This window comes from Haliotis cracherodii, unplaced genomic scaffold (genome assembly GCF_022045235.1).
Source record: "Haliotis cracherodii isolate W230 unplaced genomic scaffold, xgHalCrac1.p SCAF_4, whole genome shotgun sequence".
Lineage (NCBI taxonomy): Eukaryota > Metazoa > Mollusca > Gastropoda > Lepetellida > Haliotidae > Haliotis > Haliotis cracherodii.
In genome coordinates, this window is record NW_027266297.1 from 56,233,412 (window position 1) to 56,260,533 (window position 27,122).

Genomic DNA, 27,122 nt, shown 5'->3' on the forward strand with positions numbered 1-27,122 from the left:
AACTGACCGATATAACCAACAAATTAGTTTAGTCCTGGCCATTTGTTGTATATATGCTGTATATATGTGCTTATAACGAACTGCGGTTATTACGAACTAAAATGAGTAGTCCCTTTGAGTTCGTTATAACCGTAGTTTACTTAATGTGGTTATCATAGAGCTGTGGTACTATACCTTGGGTAATACTAAACCTTACTCGCATATTGAGTAACTGAATGAATTCTTCCAAATCTGCAAAGAAAAACTGAAAACATTCACCCAAGGGATATTATATACGTCAGAACACTGCCCTCTAGATTCCGTACAACGGACCATAGACCACCTTTTCATACGGGCAGGAGGGTGAATGTAGATGACAGTAATAGAATCTATGAATTATCGGAAAACGTTATTGGCCATGATTTTCATTGTCGTTTAGATTGCCCGTTGTTAAATGAACTTAGAACGAGTTACTGACCACGTTATTACAAGCAAAACCTTTCCTATCCCATCCAGATCCGCATCACTAGTGATGAATAATCTTTTCCTTTTTTTCTTGAAGGTGAACATTTATACAACATCACAGATGGTAAGCTGGCTGTACTTGTGTGACATCATTCCCGGTCGATGATCCCATTCCTTACCACATCGTCGACTTCAGAAGGTCCAAGTGAGAGGTGTACATGGAAATTTCATCAACAATTTCAAGATCGTGATGACTCAATACCAATACAAAAATATAATTTAACTATATTCTCCTTTAAATAATTATGGTGAACAATTGTAAAGGAGGTGTGATAAGTGCCATTTTGTGGCACACCAGGCCTTCATGATTTAAAAAAAATTAGCAAAAGTTCCAAAAGAAATTAAGAAAATTGGAATATCAACTGTGGTGATAAGACAATTCGACATTGTTCATTTCATCATTAATTTTGCATGTTTTGGCCTTATATGTTATATACATATCAGGTCAAATGAACAAAGGAATGTTTTGTACACAATGTGTGTGTACCAATTATAAAACTAGAAATTATTTGACAATGAAGAGAACATAGAAGATACTGACATCACACTCAAGGGCAAAGTGACATTTCTGACATAAAGACTGTTTACAGAACACAGCAGTAAAATCTTTGTATGTTCCCTTATTTTCCCCATCAGTATATATTTGACCTACTTTCTTTGGGTTTGTTTGTTTGTTGTTTAACACTGCACTCAGCAATAGTCCATCCATATAACGGCGGTCTGTAAATAATCGAGTCTTGACCAGACTATCCAGTAATTGACATCATGACCATTGATCCACGCAATTGGGACACGATGACATGCATCAACCAGGTCAGCGAACCCAACCACCCGATCCCATTAGTCGCCTATTACAACAGGCATAGTCACCTTTTACGACAAGCATGGGTTGCTGAAGACCTATTCTAACCCGGATCTTCGCGGGTATTCTCATTTATAAGTACTTGTATATTCAAAAACAAGTGGTATTAAATACAGATAGAATGTGTTGCGAAACCCGACAGACATGGAGGTGTTTAAGATCAGACCTTTCATGTACATTTTGACAAGTCATTGCAATGAAAAAACGAATCCGTATCTGAGTGATCTATGACTGTTTGTTGAGGTATCATATCCTGAAATGAGGCCAAGCGGCTCAAATCTCATCATATCATATGTAATCCTCGCTACACGGATGTGATAGAAGTGGAGTTTTCCGACACATTAGTCAGACTGTGTAAAAAACCACCTTACAATATGAATGAAATACATTTTCGCTCAGCATTTGCGTTTGGCTTATTTTCGATGTAGAATACAATTCCTAATACCAGTTACAGTAAACTACGGTTATAGCGAGTGCGACCAACAGTTTTAGTTATGTATTTCAATGTTTATATAATATTTCATTGATTCTTCATGCTGCTTATGTAATTCAAGCCAATTTTTCAATTTGTCGATAATCGAAACTGGACCAGACAATCCAGTGATTAAAATCATTATCATCGATCCACACTATTGGTTGGTTGATTTGTTGTTTAACGCTGCACTCAGCAATATTTAAGCTATATGACGGTGGTCTGTAAATAATCGAGTCTGGACCAGACTTGGGTTCGATAAAGTACATCGACCATGTCAGCGAGCCTGTCTTTTGTCTCTAATATTCTTATGGGTAATAAGTAAAATAACTCACTCCGGACTCGTGAAATCAATGTTTTTAGATCCTCGCTAAAGCAACGTTAATTTACCCTCGTGGTATATTCTATTCCATTCCATGTCTCCATAGGGACGGTGGGGTGGCCCAGTGGTTAAAACGTTTACTCGTCACGCTGAAGACCCGGTTTCGATTCCCCACATGGGCACAATGTGTGAAGCCCATTTCTGGTGTTATTGGCGATATTGCTGGAATATTGCTATAAGCGGCGTAGAATCATACTTGCTCCTCCATAAACGTCAAATATGATCATGTCATAGAATGTCATCTATAAGTTCTTACCTGAAAGGTGCAGGCGGCCAAACTTGTCATGGCGTATTTCACCATACGAAATGTTCTTGTTCAGTTTTCCTTTAATAGCGTCTGTCATTTTCTTGTTCGTTTCTTGATTGTACAAACGTAGTAGTAATCGCAGGACGAACATGTCGTTTCCGGGCGACATCGCACCTTGAAAGTAGCTGTTGTGGTTCATCTCCATGGGTAATTGTTCTTCTACTTACGAATTTATTGTGCCTTTCATTTCATTTCGGGAACAAACGTTATACGCCTAAGCAGTCTCTCACGCTTTTAGGCCTCGGAATGTTTGTTTGTTTGCTTGTTTGTTGTTTAACGCCGCACGGGTCATATGTTATATGTAAAGATTAACGACCTCGAATTCTAGTAAAAGGCGACTATGCTTGTCGTAAAAGGCGACTAACGGGATCGGATGGTCAGACTCGCTGACTTTTGTTTGATACCTGTCATCGAACCCACTTGCGTGGATCGATGCTCATGATGTCAATCACTAGATTGTGTGGTCCAGACTCGATTATTTACAGACCGCCGTCATATAGCTGAAATATTGCTGAGTGCGGCGTTAAACAACAAACCAACCAACCAGTAAGACCTGATACCCGAAAGATCCGGGTTAGAATTGGTCTTCAGTATACCATGCTTGTCGTAAGAGAGAGGCTAGCTGAGTGTCATCGTTTGCCCAGTGGCCCAGAGGGGAAAACATGATATATGTGGTTGCAGGTTCGATTCACGTCATGGAATTTTATGTGAAAGAGATATTTCGAAAGTAAAACCATCTCAGGTCTTATTTGAAAGAAGTGAATGCTCAAAGCGGGTCTTCTTGAAAGTAAAACCTCCCTTAGTATATTCAAAGTCACTCCCGTTTTCAACTTAATTGAGTCCAAGTACTTGCTGAAAGGTGAAAAGGCGAACAATGGGATGACGTCACTGGAAGTTTGTATGACAACAAAAACAAATCTTCAAGGTATGTCTTTGATAAACACTGAAAATAGGAATAAAGTGTTTTTTCACTCGAGTGATATAAACATGTTATTCCACTCCAGGGAGATAAATACCGTAGATATTTCAGATAAATACCGTATTTTCACCACTAAAGACATACTAATATATACATACATTGTTTAACTTATTTCACCTTGCTGTAGTGAGAGCTAAATATTTCTAAAATGTGATGGGCGTTTGTTTGTTTGTTTAACTCCACATTCAGCAATATTTCAGCGGCCTTATAATAAAATCTCTGGACCTGACTATCCGGTGACTGATGTTATGAGGAACGAAGCACGCCGTCGGGGTACGTTGACATGCTAAACACCAAGTCACCGAGACCGACCACGCCATTGGGGTACGTTGACATGCTAAACACCAAGTCACCGAGACCGACCACCCCGTCGGGGTACGTTGACATGCTAAACACCAAGTCACCGAGTCCGACCACGCCATCCGGGTACGTTGACATGCTAAACACCAAGTCACCGAGACCGACCACGCCATCGGGGTACGTTGACATGCTAAACACCAAGTCACCGAGACCGACCACGCCATCCATTGACTCGCCTCGTCACCGACAAGCATAAGTTGCCGAGGACAAAATCTGACTCCATGTAAAAGGTGAAACTAGCAGACTTATGTATTAATTACCTTTACGTATTCATGAATAATCAGTAATAGTGAATCAATCACATATCCTACTTTTGCAATCAACTAATGAGTAATGTTGATAACCACACTGAGAATCTGTAAGAAGCATCATCCATTAGTGATCGCGCGGGTCTGATTCATGTCGAGTTATGTTACCAATGATAAAGAGAAGGGAATGTATATCCATTACACATCATAATTATTGATGAAGATGTGCCATTGTGATATCACAGTATTAAACACCTGAAAGCATCCGATTGCATTGGCTGCAGTCAGATAATACATCCCATTAAATAATGGTGCTGTGGTGCTGTGGTGCTAGGGGATATGCGTGGGAACACTCACTTGCCTCTTCAATTAGATACATCGATTCGATGGAGCAAGGCTGATGGGTACGCTGCCAGTTCACTTCTTTCACTATGGCATCGAACACACGGACTGCAGTATCAATGTGTATTATTGGCTTTGTTGTGACATTCTCCATGCCTCTCAAAGGTCCTGTGACCAGATCCATCATGTCAAGTCAAGACCATGTAACTAAATCCAATGTGTCAGTCACAGACACTGTGACCAGCTCCACCTTGACAGCCACAGACGCTGTGATCAGCTCCACCTTGTCAGTCACAGACCCTGTCACCAGATCCAACGTGTCTCTCACAGATGCTCGAGACAAGACATCTACCGTGTCTCTCACAGATGCTCAAGACAGAACACCCACCGTGTCTCTCACAGATGCTCGAGACAGAACATCCACCGTGTCTCTCACAGATGCTCGAGACAGAACATCCACCGTGTCTCTCACAGATGCTGGAGACAGAACATCCACCGTGTCTCTCACAGATGCTGGAGACAGAACATCCACCGTGTCTCTCACAGATGCTGGAGACAGAACACCCACCGTGTCTCTCACAGATGCTCGAGACAGAACATCCACCGTGTCTCTCACAGATGCCCGAGACAGAACATCTACCGTGTCTCTCACAGATGCTGGAGACAGAACATCCACCGTGTCTCTCACAGATGCTGGAGACAGAACATCCACCGTGTCTCTCACAGATGCTGGAGACAGAACATCTACCGTGTCTCTCACAGATGCTGGAGACAGAACATCCACCGTGTCTCTCACAGATGCTGGAGACAGAACATCCACCGTGTCTCATACAAATGCTGGAGACAGAACATCCACCGTGTCTCTCGCAGATGCTGGAGACAAGACATCCACACTTTTTCTCACAGTTGTTCGAGACAGGACATCCACCGTGTCTCACACAGATGCTCGATACAGAACATCCACCGTGTCTCTCACAGATGCTGGAGACAGAACATCCACCGTGTCTCTCACAGATGCTGGAGACAGAACATCCACCGTGTCTCTCACAGATGCTGGAGACAAGACATCCACACTTTTTCTCACAGTTGTTCGAGACAGGACATCCACCGTGTCTCATACAGATGCTCGAGACAGAACATTCACCGTGTCTCACACAGATGCTCGAGACAGAACATCCACCGTGTCTCACACAGATGCTCGAGACAAGACATCTACCGTGTCTCTCACAGATGCTCAAGACAGAACACCCACCGTGTCTCTCACAGATGCTCGAGACAGAACATCCACCGTGTCTCATACAGATGCTCGAGACAGAACATCCACCGTGTCTCACACAGATGCTCGAAACAGAACATCCACTGTGTCTCTCACAGATGCTGGAGACAGAACATCCACCGTGTCTCTCACAGATGCTCGAGACAGAACATCCACCGTGTCTCACACAGATGCTGGAGACAGAACATCTACCGTGTCTCTCACAGATGCTGGAGACAGAACATCCACCGTGTCTCTCACAGATGCTCGAGACAGAACATCCACGGATTGGTGGTTCCCCATATCATCAACTCCAATATTTACGCCAACTTCAAACTTCGAAACAACGATTGGTGGAAACTCATTAGACAGATTCCTGGGTGTGGACGGCCCCAAGTGGCGTGTCTGTCCCGATGGCCAAGTCTACGTCGACGGCGTAAGTTAACATTGATATTTTCATTTAATCCAGGTCCGTATTCCTTCTACTCACCGCTGCGCCGTTGAAGGGGCATCTGAACTGTAAGATTAAATGTTAACCTTACCATTCCTTGGGAAATTATTCGGGTTAGAAAAGGACGAGGTTTGATTAGGTTGTTTGTCAACAAGCACCTTCACTGCCCTCGTACATATGTTTTGCGCGTTTAGGACTAATGACTCCATCATGTTTGTTTGTTTGTTGTGTAACGCTGCACTCAGCAATATTCCTGCTATATGACGGCGGTTTGTAAGTAATCGAGTCTGGACCATCCACGAAATTGTGGGATCGATGACATTCATGAACCAAGTCAGTGAGTCTGACCACCAGCTCCCGTTAGTCGCCTCTTACGACAAGCATAGTCGCCTTTTACACCAAGCATGGGTTGCTGAAGACCTATTCTACCCCGGATCTTCACGGGCTGATCATATAGAGGGATGGGACAGGATGACTGTAATTACTTATACTCCAAGAGAAAATCTTACTACGGGATATTGCGTGATAGCAACATCTAAAAAATTAGTCGAGCCAAAATATTGGCAACTCAGTAGTCAACATGCTGATATACTATTTGAGACGGTTTTCAAAATGATTATATGATATCAACAAGCAGTTCTATGGATGACAACTTAACTATAAAAACTATTGCAACTGTGTGCCAAAAGTAAAAATACATTAATTAGAACATCTTGTAAACAATGTATTTTTTGTGCCAGACAAGTAGTCTTTCCAACTGTCTGAAGCATAAATATGTTTTTTAAGCATTTTCGGGGAAATTTTTATTTTTTGTAATATCCGATTGAAATCTAGTTTCATCGTGTAAAATGTATGTATAGTCACTGTTATTTTAGTACATTTCAGTAAATTCAAATAAGCCTTTACCAATATGCCTAGACATTTAGATCAGTGATGCACTTAGCTGTGCTGTTCTGTAGTTGAAGGAGCGTTTGACAGTGATACCAATACAAGGTTTGATAACTGTTCCAGGGTTGCTACGTGACGCATTCACCCCCTTATGAGTGGACTCCACCTTCATCTACATGGGAACACACACCCTCACCTTCTACTGCAGTGGAGTACACACCAACACCTTCAAGTGTGCAACAACCTTCTTCAACAAGAATACACCTGGAACCACCAACTACAAGAGGAAATATGGAACCACCTACTTCAGGAGATTATGTATCACCGCCTTCGTTACCCTCACAAGAAAATGATACTACACTAGTTTATATAAACACCCCTACTCCTTCTTCGACTACCCACAACTACAGAGGTGGACATACGGCGCACCTTACCTCCACGGGGACGATTCGGACACCAGGTGTTGCAGAAGAGGACCTATCACCTGCGTCTAAACCAACGTCAATAGCCACTTCTCCTGCACATAAGAAAGCTAAGTCATTAACGACTTCACATTTGCGGTGTAATCATATAATCTTAAACAACTCAACATTCAACAAATACCCGAATGGGTCTGTAGCTGTGAAAGGTGGTCGTGTATTAAATGAAAGTGACTTCATCCTCACATCAACTGGACATCTAAAAGTATGCGTGACAGCTCTTGGTTCACAAGGTTCAAGCAAAAATGAAAAGTTTAAAATTGATCTTAATCGCCCAACGGTGGTGTTGACGAACATATGTCTGGTGTCTAGCCAGGTGTTCCTGCTTCTCACTTTCATCTTTCACTGCTTCTTCCCCAGCCTCAGGAATCTGCCTGGCGTGATTCTCATGTTCCTGTCGGCATCTCTGTTTCTGGCACATGCAACCTTCTTCTTTGGGAGTGCCCAAACATACAATCGTACAACCTGTATTGCTATTGGTGCAGTCATCCACTTCTTCTGGCTTGCATCCTTCTGTTGGCTTAACATATCTTCTTTCCACACATTCAGAGTCTTTAGAGACGTATTTTCGTCTCGTAGTTTTGAATCCAACAAGAAGAGAATCATCCTCAAATACTGCATCTTTGGCTTTGGTACTCCAGCTGCTGTTGTTGCGACAACGATGACAGCAAACTATTTCGTCTCTGGGTCTGTGTCTTTCGGTTATGCAGATACATCAAACTTCTGCTTCGTCTCAAATGGAACTAACGGCATTGTTGGGTTGTTGGTCCCAGCAGGAATGACCATCTTGGTCAGTTTCACCCTCTTCACTTTGACCGTCGTTTACCTGTGTAGGGCCTCGGCCAACAGACGAAAGGTGGGTAATGAGGTAAAATGGAACATTTTAATGTACATAAAACTATCTACTATAACTGGTTTCTCCTGGGTCTTTGGCTTTCTACAAATGGTTGACAAAAGCAGTCAGGTTTTCACGTATTTGTTTATTATTTTGACTGGCGCTCAAGGTGTGCTCATCTTTATGGCTTTCATGGCAAACAAACGCACTTTCCTTCTCGTCAAAAATGCTTGTCGAAAACAAAACAAGGGTAGCACATATTCTACATCGTAGTCTGCAATTGACACACAACGTCGTGTCTCATCTGAGGAGAAGGACATAAATAAGGTGTAGAGACTAAATATCAAACTTATGTGTTATCCAAACTCAACCAAGGATAAAACATACTCGTTAAGTTCACATGGAAATAATACCCAACTCCTCGAATGCGGCAACAATTGTGAAGAGGAAGCCAACCACGAACCGAGAACAAGAAAATGTTATTTGAACGACAGGTAAAATAAATTGAAGCCTGTTCTCATTTAGGTCAGCTGAACATGTTACGCCTTTGGAGAAAGGTGTACCCAAGCTTTAGGTGGCATTTAGCATGCCCACAAGTTCATAGATGTTATGGTATCGCGAGCATCTGCGCACACCCCCTTTTTATTTCGAAAAAAACCTTTATTTCTGTATAAATTACCACCAATAATAAAGACAATAAATAGATCTTAATTGTGCACCCCACCTTTTAAAAAAAGCTGTATCCGCCCATAATGTATGTACATTCGGTACCATGAAAATCATTTGCATAATGCAACCAATTGATTGTCAGTTTTCAGACATTAGCAATATGTATATGTAACGACTATTATTTGAATTTCGCTGTATATAACTGCAACCTTGTTGGTTTATATCTGTTGTTTTATATCTTCCTGACGTTTCACAGGGTAGACACAATTTTATGGATAACAGTTTCTTTAATACTGTAAAAATATTAAAGAAGTTGTCATCCGTCAACTTCTAAGTAATGCCTATCAAACAATGTTTCCTTAGGTTTGTATACATTGCAGATGCATAGAAACGAAACATTTCAAAACTATAAATGTGTGCTTTATAAATCACAGCGAAAGGGGCAATGGTTTGTTTTAGGTATTACTACTGCTTATCATGTAGGTTTTGTAAAATAACAAAAATAATAAGTTAAATGCCACCTAAGAGGCTACGATGCCTTGAAACCTGATACGTAATCCGTAACTTTCATGTTTATTCGAAGCATCATTAACGGACACTCTATGGAAGCCCATTTTGGCCACAAAATTGCTATTTGTATTTTGAAAATTCAAGTTTACATCTTGACAACATTCAACTTAATAACTTGATTTTTTTCAAGATAGCAACTTCAGTTTTTAACTTTGTTTCTTGACTTTTCAAGATATCTTGAGTTTGTAACTAGTATCTTGCATCTGAAACTTTATATCTTGCATTTTCATCTTTATTTTTGTGTCGACAGCTCTAGTTGACATTGACAAAGGCATTTTATTTTAACCAAGTTGCCCTTACATAAAAGGTAATCTGATAGTGCGGAATTCCGTTCCAGGACTAACATGGCATTATAACCAGGCTGGCATTATAACCAAGTTGGCATTATAACCAGGTTGGCAGTATAACCATGTTGGCATTATAACCAGGTTGGCAGTATAACCAAGTTGGAATTATAACCAGGTTGGTAGTATAACCTGGTTGGCATTATAATCGGGTTGGCAGTATAACCTGGTTGGCATTATAACCAAGTTGGCACTTTAATCGGGTTGGCAGTATAACCAGGTTGGCAGTATAACCAAGTTGGCATTATAACCAGGTTGGTAGTATAACCAGGTTGGCATTATAATCGGGTTGGCAGTATAACCTGGTTGGCAGTATAACCAGGTTGGCAGTATAACCAGGTTGGCATTATAACCAGGTTGGCAGTATAACCAGGTTGGCATTATAACCAGGTTGGTAGTATAACCAGGTTGGCAGTATAACCAGGTTGGCAATATAACCAGGTTGGCATTATAACCAGGCTGGCAGTATCACCAGGTTGGCAGTATAACCAAGTTGGCAGTATAACCAGGTTGGCACTATAACCAGGTTTGCAGTATAACAAGGTTGCACTGTAATCAGGTTGTACGTGTACGATGTTTCATTTCATTTTCACGTGTGTTGTATTCACTTATAAACGTCATTTTATACTTATGGAGCCATATTTTTATCTGAATGTTCCTTTGTCCATCCATGTAAGTGCAGTAGAAAAACCTTTAATAAAGTTTTCCCACAAAGCGCTCTTGTTTTGTATTTAAACGTTGATGTTGTCAAGGGGCGATATACTTCTTCAAAACACTAGTTGGGCGGAGTGGACAAGCGGTCAAAACCCCAGGTACTGTAACCCACTGGTTACCGAATTGTTATTCAGCTTTGGGACCAACAATGTTTACAGGTCTTTACTGTGTTATCACTACCCCTTGCCTAGAGTACAGTGCATACATCCTGTGCACTCAAAAGAACCCACGCGTCCGATGGTAGATGACCAGATAGTGGAAACACGTTCAACACAAGTGTCAAAACTTGTGGTGTCTACCTGGGCAAGTAACGTAGTCCAAATGTACCTCTGTCCAACCAGCAGGGAATGAGTACCCGATATGTGATGTAGATGTAAAATATCCTAGCGGCCGTAGGCAGTCTGGGTTATATACTCCCCATGGAGTTGAGAATGATAACTAGAATGAAAACGGATCCACTGGTCGGTGAACAAATAAAACTACATTTGAGCAGATACTAGTTCCTGGATACGTGCGGTATATAAATGTGCAATTTAATTAAAATAAAATATAGCGGAGTAGGTGCTTATTGCAGTGTTTTATTGCCACAATGCTGGGCACTTTAGAGAGTAGTTGAGAGACTTGTTTGTGTGATCTGGAGAACAATCCAATGAAAGAAAACGTAACTTGAAAAACAAAATCTCCTGATTCTTTTCATGGCCTTTGTTCTTCCCCCAGCAAACGTTTCTGGTCGTAAGCTCGGTGACTTGGTTGATTAGGGTATTAAGTTCAATATTGCATCGATATGGAACAGAGAGTATTGCAAAAAACACATAGGGGAATCTGCAACTCAAGTTATTGTCAATGTCAACAGGAAAACATGGGTGGAAAGACTGCAGAGGGTTAAGACATTGAACGCACAACACACAATCCCCATTATCTCCGTTGTAGAAATGTAAATACATTATTCGAAAATTTCACAATATTTCATTTAGGCTACAGAGGCGCTGGTAACCCACAATGCTTTTTAGAATCACCTTTCAAGTACAAGGAGTCTAGATATTTTACGTACGTTTCCTTAGGTTCATGTAAAGTGTGTTGGAAACATAAAATTATTGATAAATGTTTGTTTTTTTTTCTTGTTGCTAAGATAAAGATAAGATAAAGCATCCACCTCTACGTCCACATCTACATCCGCGTGTACATCCACATCTTCTTCCAAAACCACATCCACGTCCACATCTACGACCACATCCGCGTCTACATCAACATCAACATCCACTTCCGCGTCCACTTCCACATCCACATTCAAATTCACGTCTCCATCCACGTCTACGGCAACATCCAGGTCCACATCCACCTCCACGCCCACTTCCGTTTACATCCACATCTACATCCGCGTCTACATCCGCGTCAACATCCATATGTACATACACTTCCGCTTCCACGTCCACATCTACTTCCACAACCCCATCCACGTCCACATCCACGACCACATACGTGTCTACATCCATATCCACTTCCTTTTCCGCGTCCATTTCCACATTTACATCAATTTCCACATTCAAATGCACGTTCACGTCCACATCCACGTCTTCGTCCACGCCTACAATAGATTTTGCCAAGCCCATTTCTGATGTCCCCCGCCGTATAGTTGCTGCAATATTGCTGACAGTGGCGTAAAACCCTAATCACCCGCTCGCTTATCATCCGCAACCGCATCTTAACATCCGCAAGATAATTTCTCGACGTTTTATCCAATTAAGGAGAAAATCATCCCAAATACTTAATGTTTGCCAAATACGAGCGTGGTGTGTCCATTGGGAGACTAACTGTTATACATCCGTAAGAGCCGACTGACGGGATCGGGTGGTCTGGCTACATTTTTTTGTTTGTTTGTTTGTTTGTTTTTAACGCCGCACTCAGCAATATTACAGCTACATGACGGCGATCGGTAAATAATCGACTCTCTAACAGACAATCCAGTGATTGACATAATGAGCATCGATCCACGCAATTGGAATACGATGACATGCATCAAACAAGTCAGCGAGCCTGACCACCCGATCCCGTTAGTTCCCTCTTACGACAAGCACAGTCGGCATTTATGGCAAGCATGGGTTGCTGAAGATCTATTCATCCCCGGATCTTCACGGGTGACAAATAATGTATAGATCTGCACAATCTAGTATAAGGTGAGGTTAAATGGGGTTTAACGTCGCATCCAAGATTTTTGTACTTATATAGCGACGTGCATATACACGTGTGTGTGTGCTTGTGTGTGGCTGCTTTTACTAGTCCAGACTGATGCCGATTTATAGTGCTAGCTCACTGAGATATGTACCATGCCGCAGTTAAACATATGAATACCACATTCAGACACAGTATACTGACTCCGAGCCGACCAGTCCTTGTTTAGCCCCTTTATGCCGACTCGAGCGCCAGACTGGATAACAACAAGTACCATTTCTTAAACGTATTTTGGTATGACACGGCCGGGGATCGAACCCCGACATTCCGCTCTCCGGGCGGACGCTAGACCTGGGAGGCGGTCTAGTATAAATTCATAAATTCAAGTAGACCAATGCAATTTCCAATTTCCAAAACTTTGAATTTAATAAAAAGTTAATAATAAAATTTCCAATTGCAGAGAATGGAAGACTGAAACATAAAGCGGTCACCCCCGTGCGCAACCCCCCCCCCCCCCCCACACACACACACCTTTTTATTTCGAAAAAAATATTTATTTCTGTATAAATTACCACCAAAGACAATAAATAGAGCTTTATTGTGCACCCCCCCCCCCCCCCCTTTTAAAAAAAGCTGTATCCGCCCATGGAATAGGTCTTCAGCAACCCATGCTTGCTGTAAAAGACGACAATGCTTGTGTAAGAGGCTCGATTATTTACAAACGTCACCCAGCTGGAATATTGCTGAGTGCATAGTTAAACAACACAAACAAACAAACAAACAAGAAACACTAAAGAACCATAGGTTTTCTGAGAAATGTCAGAATGTCAGGAAAAACACAAATGTACGTATGTACCATTTATTTAATCTCGTGGCTCCACTCTTGTGCCTACTTTATAAGGCTAGCCCACTGAGATACCATACCGCAGTTTGACATTGATACCCCTCTCACAGTATATGCTGACTCCGAGCCGACCATCACCTCCCTTATGCCGAGCGCCAGGCAGAGTAACAAGTACCATCCTAGCACGGCTAATTGGAGCGTAAATCTAATAAAGTGGGCTAACCTCATTTACAGTTTTGCACAGTGATAACTGATTAATATTGCTTCATGCCACACCGAAACAAAATACTACACTGCAGTTTGACATTGATACCCCTCTCACAGTATATGCTGACTCCGAGCCGACCATCACCTCCCTTATGCCGAGCGCCAGGCAGAGTAACAAGTACCATCCTAGCACGGCTAATTGGAGCGTAAATCTAATAAAGTGGGCTAACCTCATTTACAGTTTTGCACAATGATAACTGATTAATATTGCTTCATGCCACACCGAAACAAAATACTACACTGAGAGGGCCTTGGACACAAAGGGCACTGTATAAAGATCTACATTACAACCTAACTGTTTTTATCATTGGATCATTCAACATGATGTTCTGAATTACTGATCCAACTGTTTCCGTGTTATCCTAGACAGAAGTTTGACCGTGTATTATTTTCGTTTCACGCTTCGGTCTTTTCTGGATTCAAGAGTTATCCTCTTAAGAATGAATGTCCGCTAGACGGCGCTGCAGAATTCGAAAATGGCGGCATTCAAAAGGAAAGCATGAGGATTTGATTGATACATATCGGCTACTCAAACTAAGCGTTATTTTCACGTAAGAATTTTTAGAAATATTTTGCTTAACACCCTTTCCGTATTTTATAAACAAAATTGTTCTTCATGCCGACGATTGTGTTTTCATTTCAACCTATACCGGTATTGTCCTATTTTCGATATAGGCGTCCAGATTATTTTAGAAGTATTAAATATTAGCAATTCATTTACCATACGCCAAAGAACAGGTCTGTTATTGCATGTGGTATGGTAATAAGTTAAGAAGGAATTCCGCCCCTGCTTCAAAGTCTACTTGGATTAGGTCGAGAGCAACTTGATCCTACATAAATGATTTTTGTCTACGTCTCGCCAGGGGTTATGGTTATTTATAAAATGGAGGCAGGGATTAAGGGCGGAAGTTTACCATATTGTCCACGAAAACACTTTAAACACCAAAAGCGAGTGTGGTGCGATCCTTGATCAGTTTATAATTATATGCATATATGAATGTCTTTTTCATACGTTTCATACACTGACACAGTCACAAATGGGCACTGTTGTGAAAGCCTAGTGATCGGGAAAAGGTGCTTACCTTACAGCGTAAGCTTGATGATGGGGAGATCGAGAACGTAAGCTTCAGTGGGTTTTGTCTGTTCAGTCTGCTGTCTTGTCTCAATCTGTCAATTGTCACTTGTCAGATTTGGCGGGTAAGTTGATCACGTGCCTCGATCACACCCGGAAACATATGAGTAACATCGGGTGGCCAATCCGATGTAACCAAATGTACGAGTGTGGAAGTACCAATCACTACAGCATCTATACAGTTTACCGGGCAGAGCTTATATAGCGCTCAGTCTGCCGGCTGTTTCTCTCGCTTCACAGATGTTGCATGCCTCTTTGATCCATAGTATTAGTTGTGTTAGAGATAGGGTAGGTTAGCCCCACCTCTATCCTTAGCCCTTGTATCCCTGTCACAATCAAGCACCCCTTTACGGTCATTAGGAGTAAGTATTCCTTTCCGATCAAACACCCTACCTGGATGTATCCATTTCTATCCCCTTCACTAGATAAGTGCAATAATCTTGAGCGCAATGTGAAACCCCATTTCACTTCACCGCACCTCACCTCACCTCACCTTTCCATACCTTGAATAGGACTTCCAATTGGTCTGTGTCTAGTCTCTCATTGATTGGTACTGTTACGTCAAATTCAGGGCGCTTACCCGGGTTGGTCTGTGAATCCTGGGAGTCCCAGGCATAGATACAGGCTGAAGCATCATGCTTGTGATAGATTGGCATTTCTTTGTTTGAAACACAGCAGTGATTGAGTAAAGACACTCTGTCATCAGAAGTAAAAATCACTCAACATTGATTGAATGTCACAGAAGTCAACAGTGATTGTGTGAAGACCCTCTGTCATCAGAAGAGAAAAACACTCTGAACATTGACTGAATGTCAACAACAAGCAAACAAAGCGCAGAGGAGGCAAATGTTTGTAATCTGGTTTGCAGTGTTTCTCTGTGGATAGATAAAATGATAAATAGGAATTGTTGTTTTAGATTCTAAGTGACCGACCACCCGCCAACATGGTGTCCATGATGGGCGGCATCCCCCCTCTGACCCTCCAGGACGTACTGGACAGTGCTGGACGCCAGATCGACAAACATCTACAGGAAGACAAAAATTACCTCGACCTGTCTGAACTGCTGAGAATTCCCTCACATAGTAAGTAAAACTATTCAGGCCAAAAGGAAAATATGAATTATCTTCAGCAACAGCTGGATGATAGGTGGTTGTAATCTATTAGTTTGCTGCCTTTCTTTTCATTAAGATTGATAGCATCCTATTCAACTTCCGAATCCCCAGGTAGTAAGCTTGTCTGTATATTTATCTTAAGCGTGTGGAAATTAACCATGAATGTTTACTGGCCTGAAGAGTGATATAACATATATCATGATACATAGAACCCCCCAAAATGTTTGAAATTCTATCACATAAGTGTCACCCTCCCATCTCCAAAGTTACCAGCCCGCATTCAGACATTATGAATTTTAAAAGATTGCAAAAATGAGAGACAAATCACGTCATGATTCAGTTGAAGAAATGCAGAAAATTTCTTGAGAATCTGAGAGGAGTTATAATAAAACCGAGTTCATAAGTAGTCTTAAACTTATCTGCCAGACAGTTGGGCAGCTGGAGAAAAATAACATGCAGCCCGACAGAAAACTTGCCACCAGCCATGGGCAGGGAGAAAGACAGTTATTTTGAACACTGCTTGGAATACCTTTAACACTAACAAAATTGGTCCTGGCTAGTGATAAATACCATCACTGTTTAAATGTTTGCACAGATTACCTTTGCTGCAGAACATTTATCACTGGCAAAACAAAATCATTATAATAATCATAATAATAATAATAATAATAATAATAATAAAAATAATATATCACTGGCAAAACATAATAACAACAACGACAACAATGATATTAATCATAATCACAGGGTATTTTCTTTTTATAAAGATATGAGTGTGTTTTGAAGTCCTAGATAGCCCTATATGAGCGTTGTGCATGTTGAGACCAACAGTTCTGACCTATCCACATTCCAGGTCAGCCAACCCAGAGTGGACTGATGGACATTGACTACCCGAGCCTGCTGGAGGCCGGCATGGGGCTGGAGGGGCTGACCGAGATGACCAGCATCAAGAGGGTGCCTCTACCCCCGGAGCTCGTCGAACAGTTTGGACGTATCCTTTCAAGAGCAGCACTGCTGAACAAACTAAAGAAAATGCTGAATGCATCTCTTTGTGTACTCGGGGCGGTCGGGTAGCCTAGTGGTTAAAGCGTTCGCTCGTCATGCTGAAGACCCAGGTTCGATTCCAGACATGGGTACAATGTGTGAAGCCAATTTCTGGTGTCCCCCACCATGATATTGCTGGAATATTGCTAAAAGCGGTGTAAAACCTCACTCACTCAGTCTTTTGTGGACACTCTTCTAGTTGTTACATGTCAGGAATTGACCTAGGAATTGGCAGATGTTCAGCCACAAGTCGGCAGCAAATGTCAGTAAAAACTCCCAGGTTCGAATGAAACATTTCCCAGTTCATGCTGTTATAGTTTCATCTAATGGGATGTCTTTGTGGAGGCGACTTGTATTTTAATGACAACAGGACCATTATAGAGAAAAAGGCTTTAATGCTTCAGTCAGTTCAGTTATGTACATCGCTCCTCCTGAAGCATAGGCTGCCGACAACAGTCCTCGGTCCTGGGCTGCCCCTCTAGTTGTTTCCAGGTTGTTTAATGCTTACTTTAACGTTATTGCATTGGATGCTGTGTTAAAATTCAATGGTAAAAAAATATGAATTTCGGACAAAAAAACGTTTGGGGTGGATGGAGTGTGTGTTCCCAATTTGTCTGTCCAGGGCACTTAGTTTGGAATCATGGCTAAATTCCTGGATGTGCACAGGAAGAATCCATTTCCATTGTACAGGGGACTGCAGTGGAGTGTGACGCAGTGCACATGAAGTTCATTTATTCATCGATACCCCACATCAGTGGGACACATGCACTTTGCTGTTCACATTTATGAATTGATTGTGAAGGTTTATATGGATTTGACTCATAATTTTTTAAAGTTAGCCTATCTCACACTATGCATTTCTCTTTCTGAACATACATGTGGGTCTGATGGAAACAAACTCATCTGCAGATAACACAAGCGGGAAACGCTCGTTCTGTTCGTCCATGATACAAAAATCGACCGAAAAAGTCTTGTAAACTACAAAGGAAATATGGAATGCTGAAAAAATATATTTCCTTGTGTTCAGCTGCACATCACCGCCTCCATGGTCCAGTGGTAGAGCGTCCGCCCGGAGAGTGGAATGTCCGGGGTTCGATTCCCGTCCGTGTCATACCAAAAGACGTTAAAAGTATTTGTGATTACCCTGCCTGGTGCTTGGCATTAAGGGGCTAAAACAAAGACTGGTTAGTTGGAGTCAGTATACAGTGTCTGACTGGGGTATTCATGTTAACTGCGGCTTGGTATCTCAGTGGGCTAGCACTATAAATCGGCATCAGTGTTGCCAGTACAAGCAGACACACACACACACACACGTACATGCATGTCGCTATATAAGTGCAAAGTCCATTTCACCTCACCTCACCAGATGCACAACACCTCAACATGGCAATTAGAAAGAGAATGACTTGGCTAGGGACATCACATGTTCAGCACATGTAGGTTGGTTGGTTGGTTTGTTGTTTAACGCCGCAATCAGCAATATTCCATATGATGGCAGTCTGTGAATAATCAAGTCTGGACCAGACAAGTCAGGGATTGACATCATGAACATCGATCCATGCGATTGGGATCGATGACATGCATCAACCAAATCAGTGAACCTGACCACCCGATCCCGTTAGTCGTCTCTTATGACAAGCATAGTCGTCTTTTAAGGCAAGCATGGGTTGCTGAAGACCTATTCTACCCTGGATCTCTATGGGTCGCATGTGTAGGTTGACAGGCTGGAAAAGCATGCATGACCTGATTGTTTAGGGGTGGCTAGGATGATGATAGGTGTGTTTGGGTGAATTGTTTTTAGATTCTGTAAACCTTTGTTTTGGCCCGTTCCACTTAGGATCAAAAGAAGAAAGAGAGACAATAGTGTGACATAGGATAAGTATAACATACAAGTTATTATAAAATTGTCTTTATTTGTTTGTTCAATTATCAAAGTAAGTAATAGAAGTGTTGAACCCAGTCTCTAAATTAGGAAAATGGTCAGGTGATTTATTCCCAAACATTTCCAGTATTTCTTAACCATGTAACACAGGCATGCAGTGCAACTGTATGATGGGCTTGTTCCCGGACATTGAGAGGGCGTGGCTAACCATTGACAGTGACATCTTTGTTTGGAAGTATGAGGATGGGTAAGTCATCTGAGTATAGACTGCTAAATTAGGTATAGACGTCATATTGATGTATTTGTGTTTGAATCCCGGATTGACACCATTATGTTTCTAGCTTTGCCAGCACCATATCAGTGATTGTGGGTTTCACAAAAGCAGTAAGCATCTTAGAACTCAATCAGTTCGGGCTTTCCTCCCACATTAACCTGATACGCTGTGATATACAAGGTCCGTACAAGCTCGAATTTAATGGCCCCTATTGAAAAGCCTTCATTTTTAGTGTCAGCCTTAAAAAGGCTTGAAAATAATCACAATGACTTAACCTTGTTAATCAAAGTATGAAAACACACAAACATTATAGGAATGTACCAAGGATGTTTAATGTGATTTATCACTGTGATAGATTTGACACTGCCTTGAAAAAGACTTTGAAAAAATTATGACATACTTAATTTATTTTATTTGTTGGTTGTGAAGATCAATCTTGTTTGAAAATTTGTGATGTTCATACTGTATTCTTTTTAGGACTGGAGACTTTTATATAGTATACTGGATTTAAATTCACTGAGGCTTATGACCCAGCTGAAAAAGCCTTGAAAATGACAGTTGAAATGACAGTTGAAAGTCTTGAAAAGGTCTTGAATTTAGTGTTCTGTTTCTGTATGAATCATGGATATAGCTGGAATGCTGTTCAAAGCAGTAGTTAAAGGTGCGTCTAGCTCAACAGAATGCACACAAACAACCTCCTTGATTTCATTGGATTGTTAGATTATGTGATACTGATTTTAGGAATGCCTCAGAAAATTTAGATACTGTGAATACTGCCCATCCGGTTATGTATAACTGTGTTTGTTGTTTCCAGGACTGACCTTGCTTACTTCGATGGTCTGAATGACACCATCCAGTGTGCAGCTCTTGTAAAACCCAAACCAGGTACGATAGTGGGGGATCATGAGTGTATATGTACATGATCTACTTTTGACTTAATAATGTCACAAGTAGATGTGACCTGTGAAGATCCAAGTTAGAATAAGTCTTCCGCAACCCATGCTGGCTGTAAAAGGCGACTATGCTTGTCATAAGAGGCGACTAACAGGAATGGGTCGTCATGCTCGCTGACTTGGTTGATGCATGTTATCATATCCCATTTGCGTGGACCGGTGCTCATGATATCAATCACTGGATTGTCTGGTCCAGACTCGATTATATACAGACCGCCGTCATAGAGCTGGAATATTGCTGAGTGCGGCGTTAAACAACAAACAAACAAACACAATAGATGTAACAATGTTTTTGTGCATACCGGTACTCTCCATTCCACACATGGCACAAGTGACACTGAGAAAAGTCTCCAGACCATGGAGAATAGTCCCCCTTAAGAGTATACTCAAAGTCAGAGTATTTTACAAGTTACAATGGCGATGACTAGGAAGCACATGAGTGACATGTTGACTGTGTCTGCAGGTATCTTCCAGCCTCACATCCAGTACCTGCTGTGTCTGGCAACAGCTGTGGACATCGTCCTGCTCGGCGTCAGCTTCGCCAGACCTTTTGAAGGTTGGTATAGTCTTTCAGTAGCAGATCTTCAGATCGAGCCTGCATAAACAGTTTGATTTGATTTGACTTGTTAATGATTTATTAGACCTGCGCAGAAGCTGATATTCAGCCCCAAGTCTGCTGCATATGTCATAAAAAAAGAAAGATTAAGAATTAAAAAGTTCCATGTTCATGTGTTTACATATACGACAGGCCTCAAAGTTGAATTTTTTACCAAGTAGCCATGTACTGTATAGTTTTTACTATCAACAAATGTGATGGCTTTGTGGAGAAGACTTGTATTTCCCAGATAACAGGACCAATAATGAAGATGAGGCTTTGATGTAGTATTACATTATAGATGTATTATTAGGCCAATTGTAATGTTAATAAACAATCTAAAACGAACTCGGAATTTAAGAAAATAAGAACTTATGAAAATACAACTTTCAACAACATAACAATTGTTTTCCAATTTGCTTGCAAGGGCACTTAGCATGCTTAGTTTGGTCTTCTAGCTATCCCATCCCACGCTGCTTCACCTCTGTCCCCAGGGAGCAGCCATGATGCTGGTGTCGGGGAGATGCACCTCCTACCTGACCCCCTCTTCTCCATCCCCACCGACAACACTGGCATCTTCAACATTGCGGGGGCTGACAACGGCCGGATCTTCATGGCAGGGAAGGATGGTTGCCTCTACGAGCTAGCCTACCAGGTAATGTTCATGGGATTTAAGATGCATGGTACTTTGCATGGCTATAATTGAATTTTCTTTAGAGATATTTATGCATCGCTTGTGCAGATTTTTTGTGTCCACTCTAAAACTTTAATGAGTATAAGGTGCAGTATTTCACATCTGGTAAAACCCTGCTTTTGCATTCAATATCGCTTGCTGACATCACAGAATGTGGCCTGAAGTATCCTGAATGATGACTTAAAACTGTTGTATATAGTTGATTGTATCAGTTAGGATGAGTAAGTATCAGTTGGAATGAGTAAGTATAAATTAGGTTGGGTAAGTATAAGTTAGGATGAGTAAGTATGAGTTAGGATGAGTAAGTATGAGTTAGGGTGAGTAAGTATCAATTAGGATCAAACAGTAAGTGTGAGTTAATTGCAGTTAATATGAGTTAGTAGCGGTAAGTGTGAGTTAGTTGCAGTAAGTGTGAGTTGGTAGCAGTAAGTGTGAGTTAGTAGCAGTAAGTGTGAGTTAATTGCATTAAGTGTGAGTTGGTAGCAGTAAGTGTGAGTTAGTTTTAGTAAGTGTGAGTTAGTAGCAGTAAGTGTGAGTTAGTAGCAGTAAGTGTGAGTTAATTGCATTAAGTGTGAGTTGGTAGCAGTAAGTGTGAGTTAGTTGCAGTAAGTGTGAGTTAGTAGCAGTAAGTGTGAGTTCGTAGCAGTAAGTGTGAGTTAGTTTCAGTAAGTGTGAGTTAGTTGCAGTAAGTGTGAGTTAGTTGCAGTAAGTGTGAGTTAGTAGCAGTAAGTGTGAGTTCGTAGCAGTAAGTGTGAGTTAGTTGCTGTAAGTGTGAGTTTGTAGCAGTAAGTGTGAGTTCGTAGCAGTAAGTGTGAGTTAATTGCATTAAGTGTGAGTTAGTAGCAGTTAGTATGAGTTAGTTGCAGTAAGTGTGAGTTAGTTGCAGTAAGTGTAAGTTAGTTGCAGTAAGTGTGAGTTAGTTGCTGTGAGTTTGTAGCAGTAAGTGTGAGTTAGTTGCATTAAGTGTGAGTTAGTAGCAGTTAGTATGAGTTAGTTGCAGTAAAAGTGAGTTAGTTGCAGTAAGTGTGAGTTAGTTGCATTAAGTGTGAGTTAGTAGCAGTAAGTGTGAGTTAGTAGCTGTAAGTGTGAGTTAGTTGCAGTAAGTGTGAGTTAGTAGCAGTAAGTGTGAGTTAGTAGCAGTAAGTGTGAGTTAGTAGCAGTAAGTGTGAGTTAGTAGCTGTAAGTGTGAGTTAGTTGCAGTAAGTGTGAGTTAGTTGCAGTAAGTGTGAGTTGCATTAAGTGTGAGTTAGTAGCAGTAAGTGTGAGTTCGTTGCAGTGTTTGTGAGCTATTTGCAGTAAGTGTGAGTTAGTTGCATTAAGTGTGAGTTAGTAGGAGTTAGTATGAGTTAGTTGCAGTAAGTGTGAGTTAGTTGCAGTAAGTGTAAGTTAGTTGCAGTAAGTGTGAGTTAGTAGCAGTAAGTGTGAGTACGTAGTAGTAAGTGTGAGTTAGTTGTAGTAAGTGTGAATTAGTAGCAGTAAGCGTGAGTTAGTTGCAGTAAGTGTGAGTTCCTAGCAGTAAGTGTGAGTGAGTTGCAGAAAGTGTGAGTTAGTAGCAGTAAGTGTGAGTTAGTAGCTGTAAGTGTGAGTTAGTTGCAGTAAGTGTGAGTTGGTAGCAGTAAGTGTGAGTTAGTAGCAGTAAGTGTGAGTTAGTAGCAGTAAGTGTGAGTTAGTAGCTGTAAGTGTGAGTAAGTTGCAGTAAGTGTGAGTTAGTTGCAGTAAGTGTGAGTTAGTTGCAGTAAGTTTGAGTTAGTAGCAGTAAGTGTGAGTTCGTGGCAGTGTTTGTGAGCTAGTTGCAGTAAGTGTGAGTTAGTTGCATTAAGTGTGAGTTAGTAGCAGTTAGTATGAGTTAGTTGCAGTAAGTGTGAGTTAGTTGCAGTAAGTGTAAGTTAGTTGCAGTAAGTGTGAGTTAGTTGCTGTAAGTGTGAGTTTGTAGCAGTAAGTGTGAGTTCGTAGCAGTAAGTGTGAGTTAATTGCATTAAGTGTGAGTTAGTAGCAGTTAGTATGAGTTAGTTGCAGTAAGTGTGAGTTAGTTGCAGTAAGTGTAAGTTAGTTGCAGTAAGTGTGAGTTAGTTGCTGTAAGTGTGAGTTTGTAGCAGTAAGTGTGAGTTAGTTGCATTAAGTGTGAGTTAGTAGCAGTTAGTATGAGTTAGTTGCAGTAAGTGTGAGTTAGTTGCAGTAAGTGTAAGTTAGTTGCAGTAAGTGTGAGTTAGTTGCTGTAAGTGTGAGTTTGTAGCAGTAAGTGTGAGTTCGTAGCAGTAAGTGTGAGCTAGTTGCAGTAAGTAGAAGGCAACATCTTTATTTCAGGCTGAAGACGGCTGGTTCAGTCGCAAGTGCCGCAAGATCAACCACTCCACCAGCAAGCTGTCTTTCCTTGTGCCCTCCATATTTAACTTCAGTGAGGATGGTAAGTGTGAAATGTGGCAAGGTAGATGTTCATTATTTGCATCATTGTCTGATACAAAAATCATTTCACAGTATGTAAAAATACTAAAGTGTATAGTAACTTACTCAGCCATCATGATATAGGATATCCTATATGCATAGAGTCGTATAGGGATATTTCATTACTTCTAGATCCATTGGAACAAATCTGTATTGACAACTCCAGGAACATCCTGTATGCACGCTCGGAGAAGGGTACGATTCAGGTAAGTGATGACTCATCATGTCGACAATTAAACTCAATGCAACCATATTGCATTGAAAGCATTTATTATTGGATTGAAAAAGTTTTCTGAGCTGAAAATACATTGAAAAAGTCTTACTGAAATCGTCTGAAGCAGTTACATTTGTTTCTGTCAGGTGTTTGATCTCGGTGAAGATGGAAGGGGGATGGGGAAGGTGGCGGCGCTGTCCCAGAACACTGTCATGATGCATGCTGCCGCCGTGGCCAGGTAATATCCGTGGGACACCTAGTTTCATGTCTTCTAGGAAATATTTTTTGAGATGAAGATGATTTCCTAAGTACTGATGCATTACAAGCAACTCATTCAGGTCCCCTTTTAATATAGCAGTGAACACAGCGGTGGACATAGCAGTGAACACAGCAGTGAACACAGCAGTGGACACAGCAGTGAACACAGCAGTGAACACAGCAGTGAACTGTATGAGCTGACGTATCACCTGTGGCAGTGTTCTTCAAGAAATGACATTAAGGCTTAAAAAAATAATAGTCTTGGTTCTCAGGCACTCCCCGCATCATCATAAAGTCTGCAGCACATTTAGTTATATTTTCATTTATAAAAAATAAAAAAATCCTAAAACTTGAAAACAATGCGATCCAATATAGCACACAGTTACTTCTGCCACATGTGCACTGCTTCTTGTGTTATCGTCATGGCGACAATAGGAGTTTGTGTGCCTGTTTATGTAGGGATGTCCCAGGTTGATGGTACACAACTATTTATTTGGTTACATACTAGTTTGAACAAGCAAAACAAAAACGAAAACCAGCCTGCACTACATTTTCAAAACTCATTGCCTGAGAACACCCCGTGAAGATCCGGGGTAGAATAGTTCTTCAGCAACCCATGCTTAAAAGGTTACTAACGGGATCAGGTGGTCTGGCTCGCTGATTTGGTTGAAGCATGTCATGATTTCAATCACTGGATTGTGTGGCCCAGAATTTTTTACAGACTGCTGTCATATAGCTGGATTATTGCTGAGTGTGGCGTAAAACAACAAACCAACCAACAACATTGCCTGAGAACCAACTGTTTTCCTTTTTTAGCCTAATGTGGATGTGTTGTTGTTGTTCAGAACTGTGGAGAGGTCCAACTTCAAGCAGATAGTTCACCTGGCGGTCGTCACCAAGTCCGAGTCCTACAACATCCACCTCGTTGCAGTCACTCAGTCAGGTAGCCAGCAGCAGGGACTAATGTGATAACAAACAGACAGTAAACTGACAGTGGAGAAGCTGAGTGGTCATAGCGTTCACCCTCCACGTCGAAGGCCCGGGTTTGATTCCCCACATGCATACAAAGTCTCAAGCCCATTTGTGGTGTCCCCTGTCGTGATATTGCGGGAATATTGCTAATGTCGCATAAAACCAGACTCACTCACTTAACAGACTGAAAGATTTTCTCATAATGTCCTCTGTCCTTCACAGGTGGATACAGGGTAGGACTAGGTGGTTAATACCTCCATGTTTGTCAGAGCCAATTAAAATGGGGATTGGTTGCTAACAATTTCATCATACTCTGGCAAAACTGGTTGTTGCTTTTCAACCGCTGAGTTGATTTGCTTGGAGTTGCATTTCGCTGATGTACAGCTGTGCTATGGTGGATTAAATTGGAAAACATTTAATCATTTATCCTCCTTTTAAACATATTAGAACTAAGTCTTGATTTTCATGGGTTGTGAGTATTCAATGCATATGTTTCTTGCAAAAGGAATTATGTGATAACGAGACCGACATTTGACCACTGTCTGAGCACTACGTCAAATGACATCAATTTGCCTGTGATAGTACTTAATTAGTGACCTGTGAAGATCCGGGGTAGAATAGGTCTTCAGAAACCCATGCTTGCTGTAAAAGGCGACTATGCTTCTCGTAAAAGGCAACCATTAGGATCGAGTGGTCAGGCTCGCTGACTTGGTTGATGTATGTCATTGTATCCCAATTAAGTTGATGCTCATGATGCCAATCACTGGATGGTCTGGTCCAGAAATGATTATTTACAGACCATCATATAGCTGGAATATTGCTGAGTACAGCTTTAAACAACAAACAAAACAAACAAAACAACTTAATTTGTGACATTCTCTGACTTGAGCCCCCTCGTCTGAGGCCTGAATCAAGTGAAGTAACAGGCTATCTATATGTGTTCTTCCAGGTGTGCGTCTGTATTTCACAACCAATCAGTTTGGGTCCAGCAAAGGTCGGCCAAGCCTCCTGACCCTGGTGCATGTGCGCCTGCCCCCCGGGTTCTCCGCCTCCTCTACTACACAGAGACCCAGCAACATCCACATGGCCTACCATCACAGAGGTACACACCAGTCATCTTCATACATTTTTACAAATGGAGCCACTGCAGAATATGTTGCCAACAAAATCCAAGCTTATGTTGACATCATGTTGTATCACGATTGAAATATTTTGACTTGAAAGTTAATCTTTATTATGTCTTTTCTACTTTTGCCTAATATGAAAATATTTATGGGAGAGTTTCTGATGATGCCTTCTAATGATGCCTTCTTGCAGTAAAAGGCGACTATGCTTGTCGTAAGAGGCGACTAACGGGATCGGGTGGTCAGGCTCGCTGACTTGGTTGATGCATGTCATCGATTCCAATTGCGTGGATCGATGCTCATGATATTAATCACTGGATTGTCTGGTCCAGATTCGATTATTTACCGACCGCGTCATATAGCTGGAATATTGCTGAGTGCGGCGTTACACAACCAACCAACCGACCAACTAATGATGCCTTCTGTGTGGCTGTTGTGGCTGGCAACGTTTGTTATCCATGTAATTGGATGCTTTTTGGAGTCTA

The 27,122-nt window shown here is 41.4% G+C and overlaps 3 protein-coding genes across 3 annotated transcripts in view; all 3 read left to right on the forward strand.

The window, feature by feature from the left end:
- The first annotated feature begins 4,545 nt into the window (after positions 1-4,545).
- Positions 4,546-6,156, forward strand: LOC139479506 (uncharacterized). The gene has a single exon (XM_071262352.1). The coding sequence runs from the start codon at positions 4,546-4,548 to the stop codon at positions 6,154-6,156; it is 1,611 nt and encodes a 536-aa protein (XP_071118453.1).
- Positions 6,157-7,341: 1,185 nt separating this feature from the next.
- LOC139480407 (latrophilin receptor-like protein A) lies at positions 7,342-8,637 on the forward strand. The gene has a single exon (XM_071263472.1). The coding sequence runs from the start codon at positions 7,342-7,344 to the stop codon at positions 8,635-8,637; it is 1,296 nt and encodes a 431-aa protein (XP_071119573.1).
- Positions 8,638-14,403: 5,766 nt separating this feature from the next.
- LOC139478929 (nuclear pore complex protein Nup155-like) overlaps positions 14,404-27,122 on the forward strand; it is a 41,550-nt gene continuing 28,831 nt past the window's right edge. The window contains exons 1-12 of the mRNA XM_071261622.1: positions 14,404-14,492; positions 15,990-16,155; positions 17,039-17,176; positions 19,262-19,358; positions 20,200-20,270; positions 20,802-20,894; positions 21,428-21,588; positions 23,932-24,031; positions 24,202-24,275; positions 24,430-24,521; positions 25,387-25,484; positions 26,463-26,615. Of these exons, the coding sequence (XP_071117723.1) occupies positions 16,017-16,155; positions 17,039-17,176; positions 19,262-19,358; positions 20,200-20,270; positions 20,802-20,894; positions 21,428-21,588; positions 23,932-24,031; positions 24,202-24,275; positions 24,430-24,521; positions 25,387-25,484; positions 26,463-26,615 (1,216 nt within the window). The 5' untranslated portion in view covers positions 14,404-14,492; positions 15,990-16,016. The remainder of the gene's footprint in view (positions 14,493-15,989; positions 16,156-17,038; positions 17,177-19,261; positions 19,359-20,199; positions 20,271-20,801; positions 20,895-21,427; positions 21,589-23,931; positions 24,032-24,201; positions 24,276-24,429; positions 24,522-25,386; positions 25,485-26,462; positions 26,616-27,122) is intronic.

Bases quoted from the DNA above. Each gene is read 5' to 3' on its own strand.
- LOC139480407 (XM_071263472.1), top strand. From the start codon at position 7,342: ATGGAACCACCTACTTCAGGAGATTATGTATCACCGCCTTCGTTACCC.
- LOC139479506 (XM_071262352.1), top strand. From the start codon at position 4,546: ATGGCATCGAACACACGGACTGCAGTATCAATGTGTATTATTGGCTTT.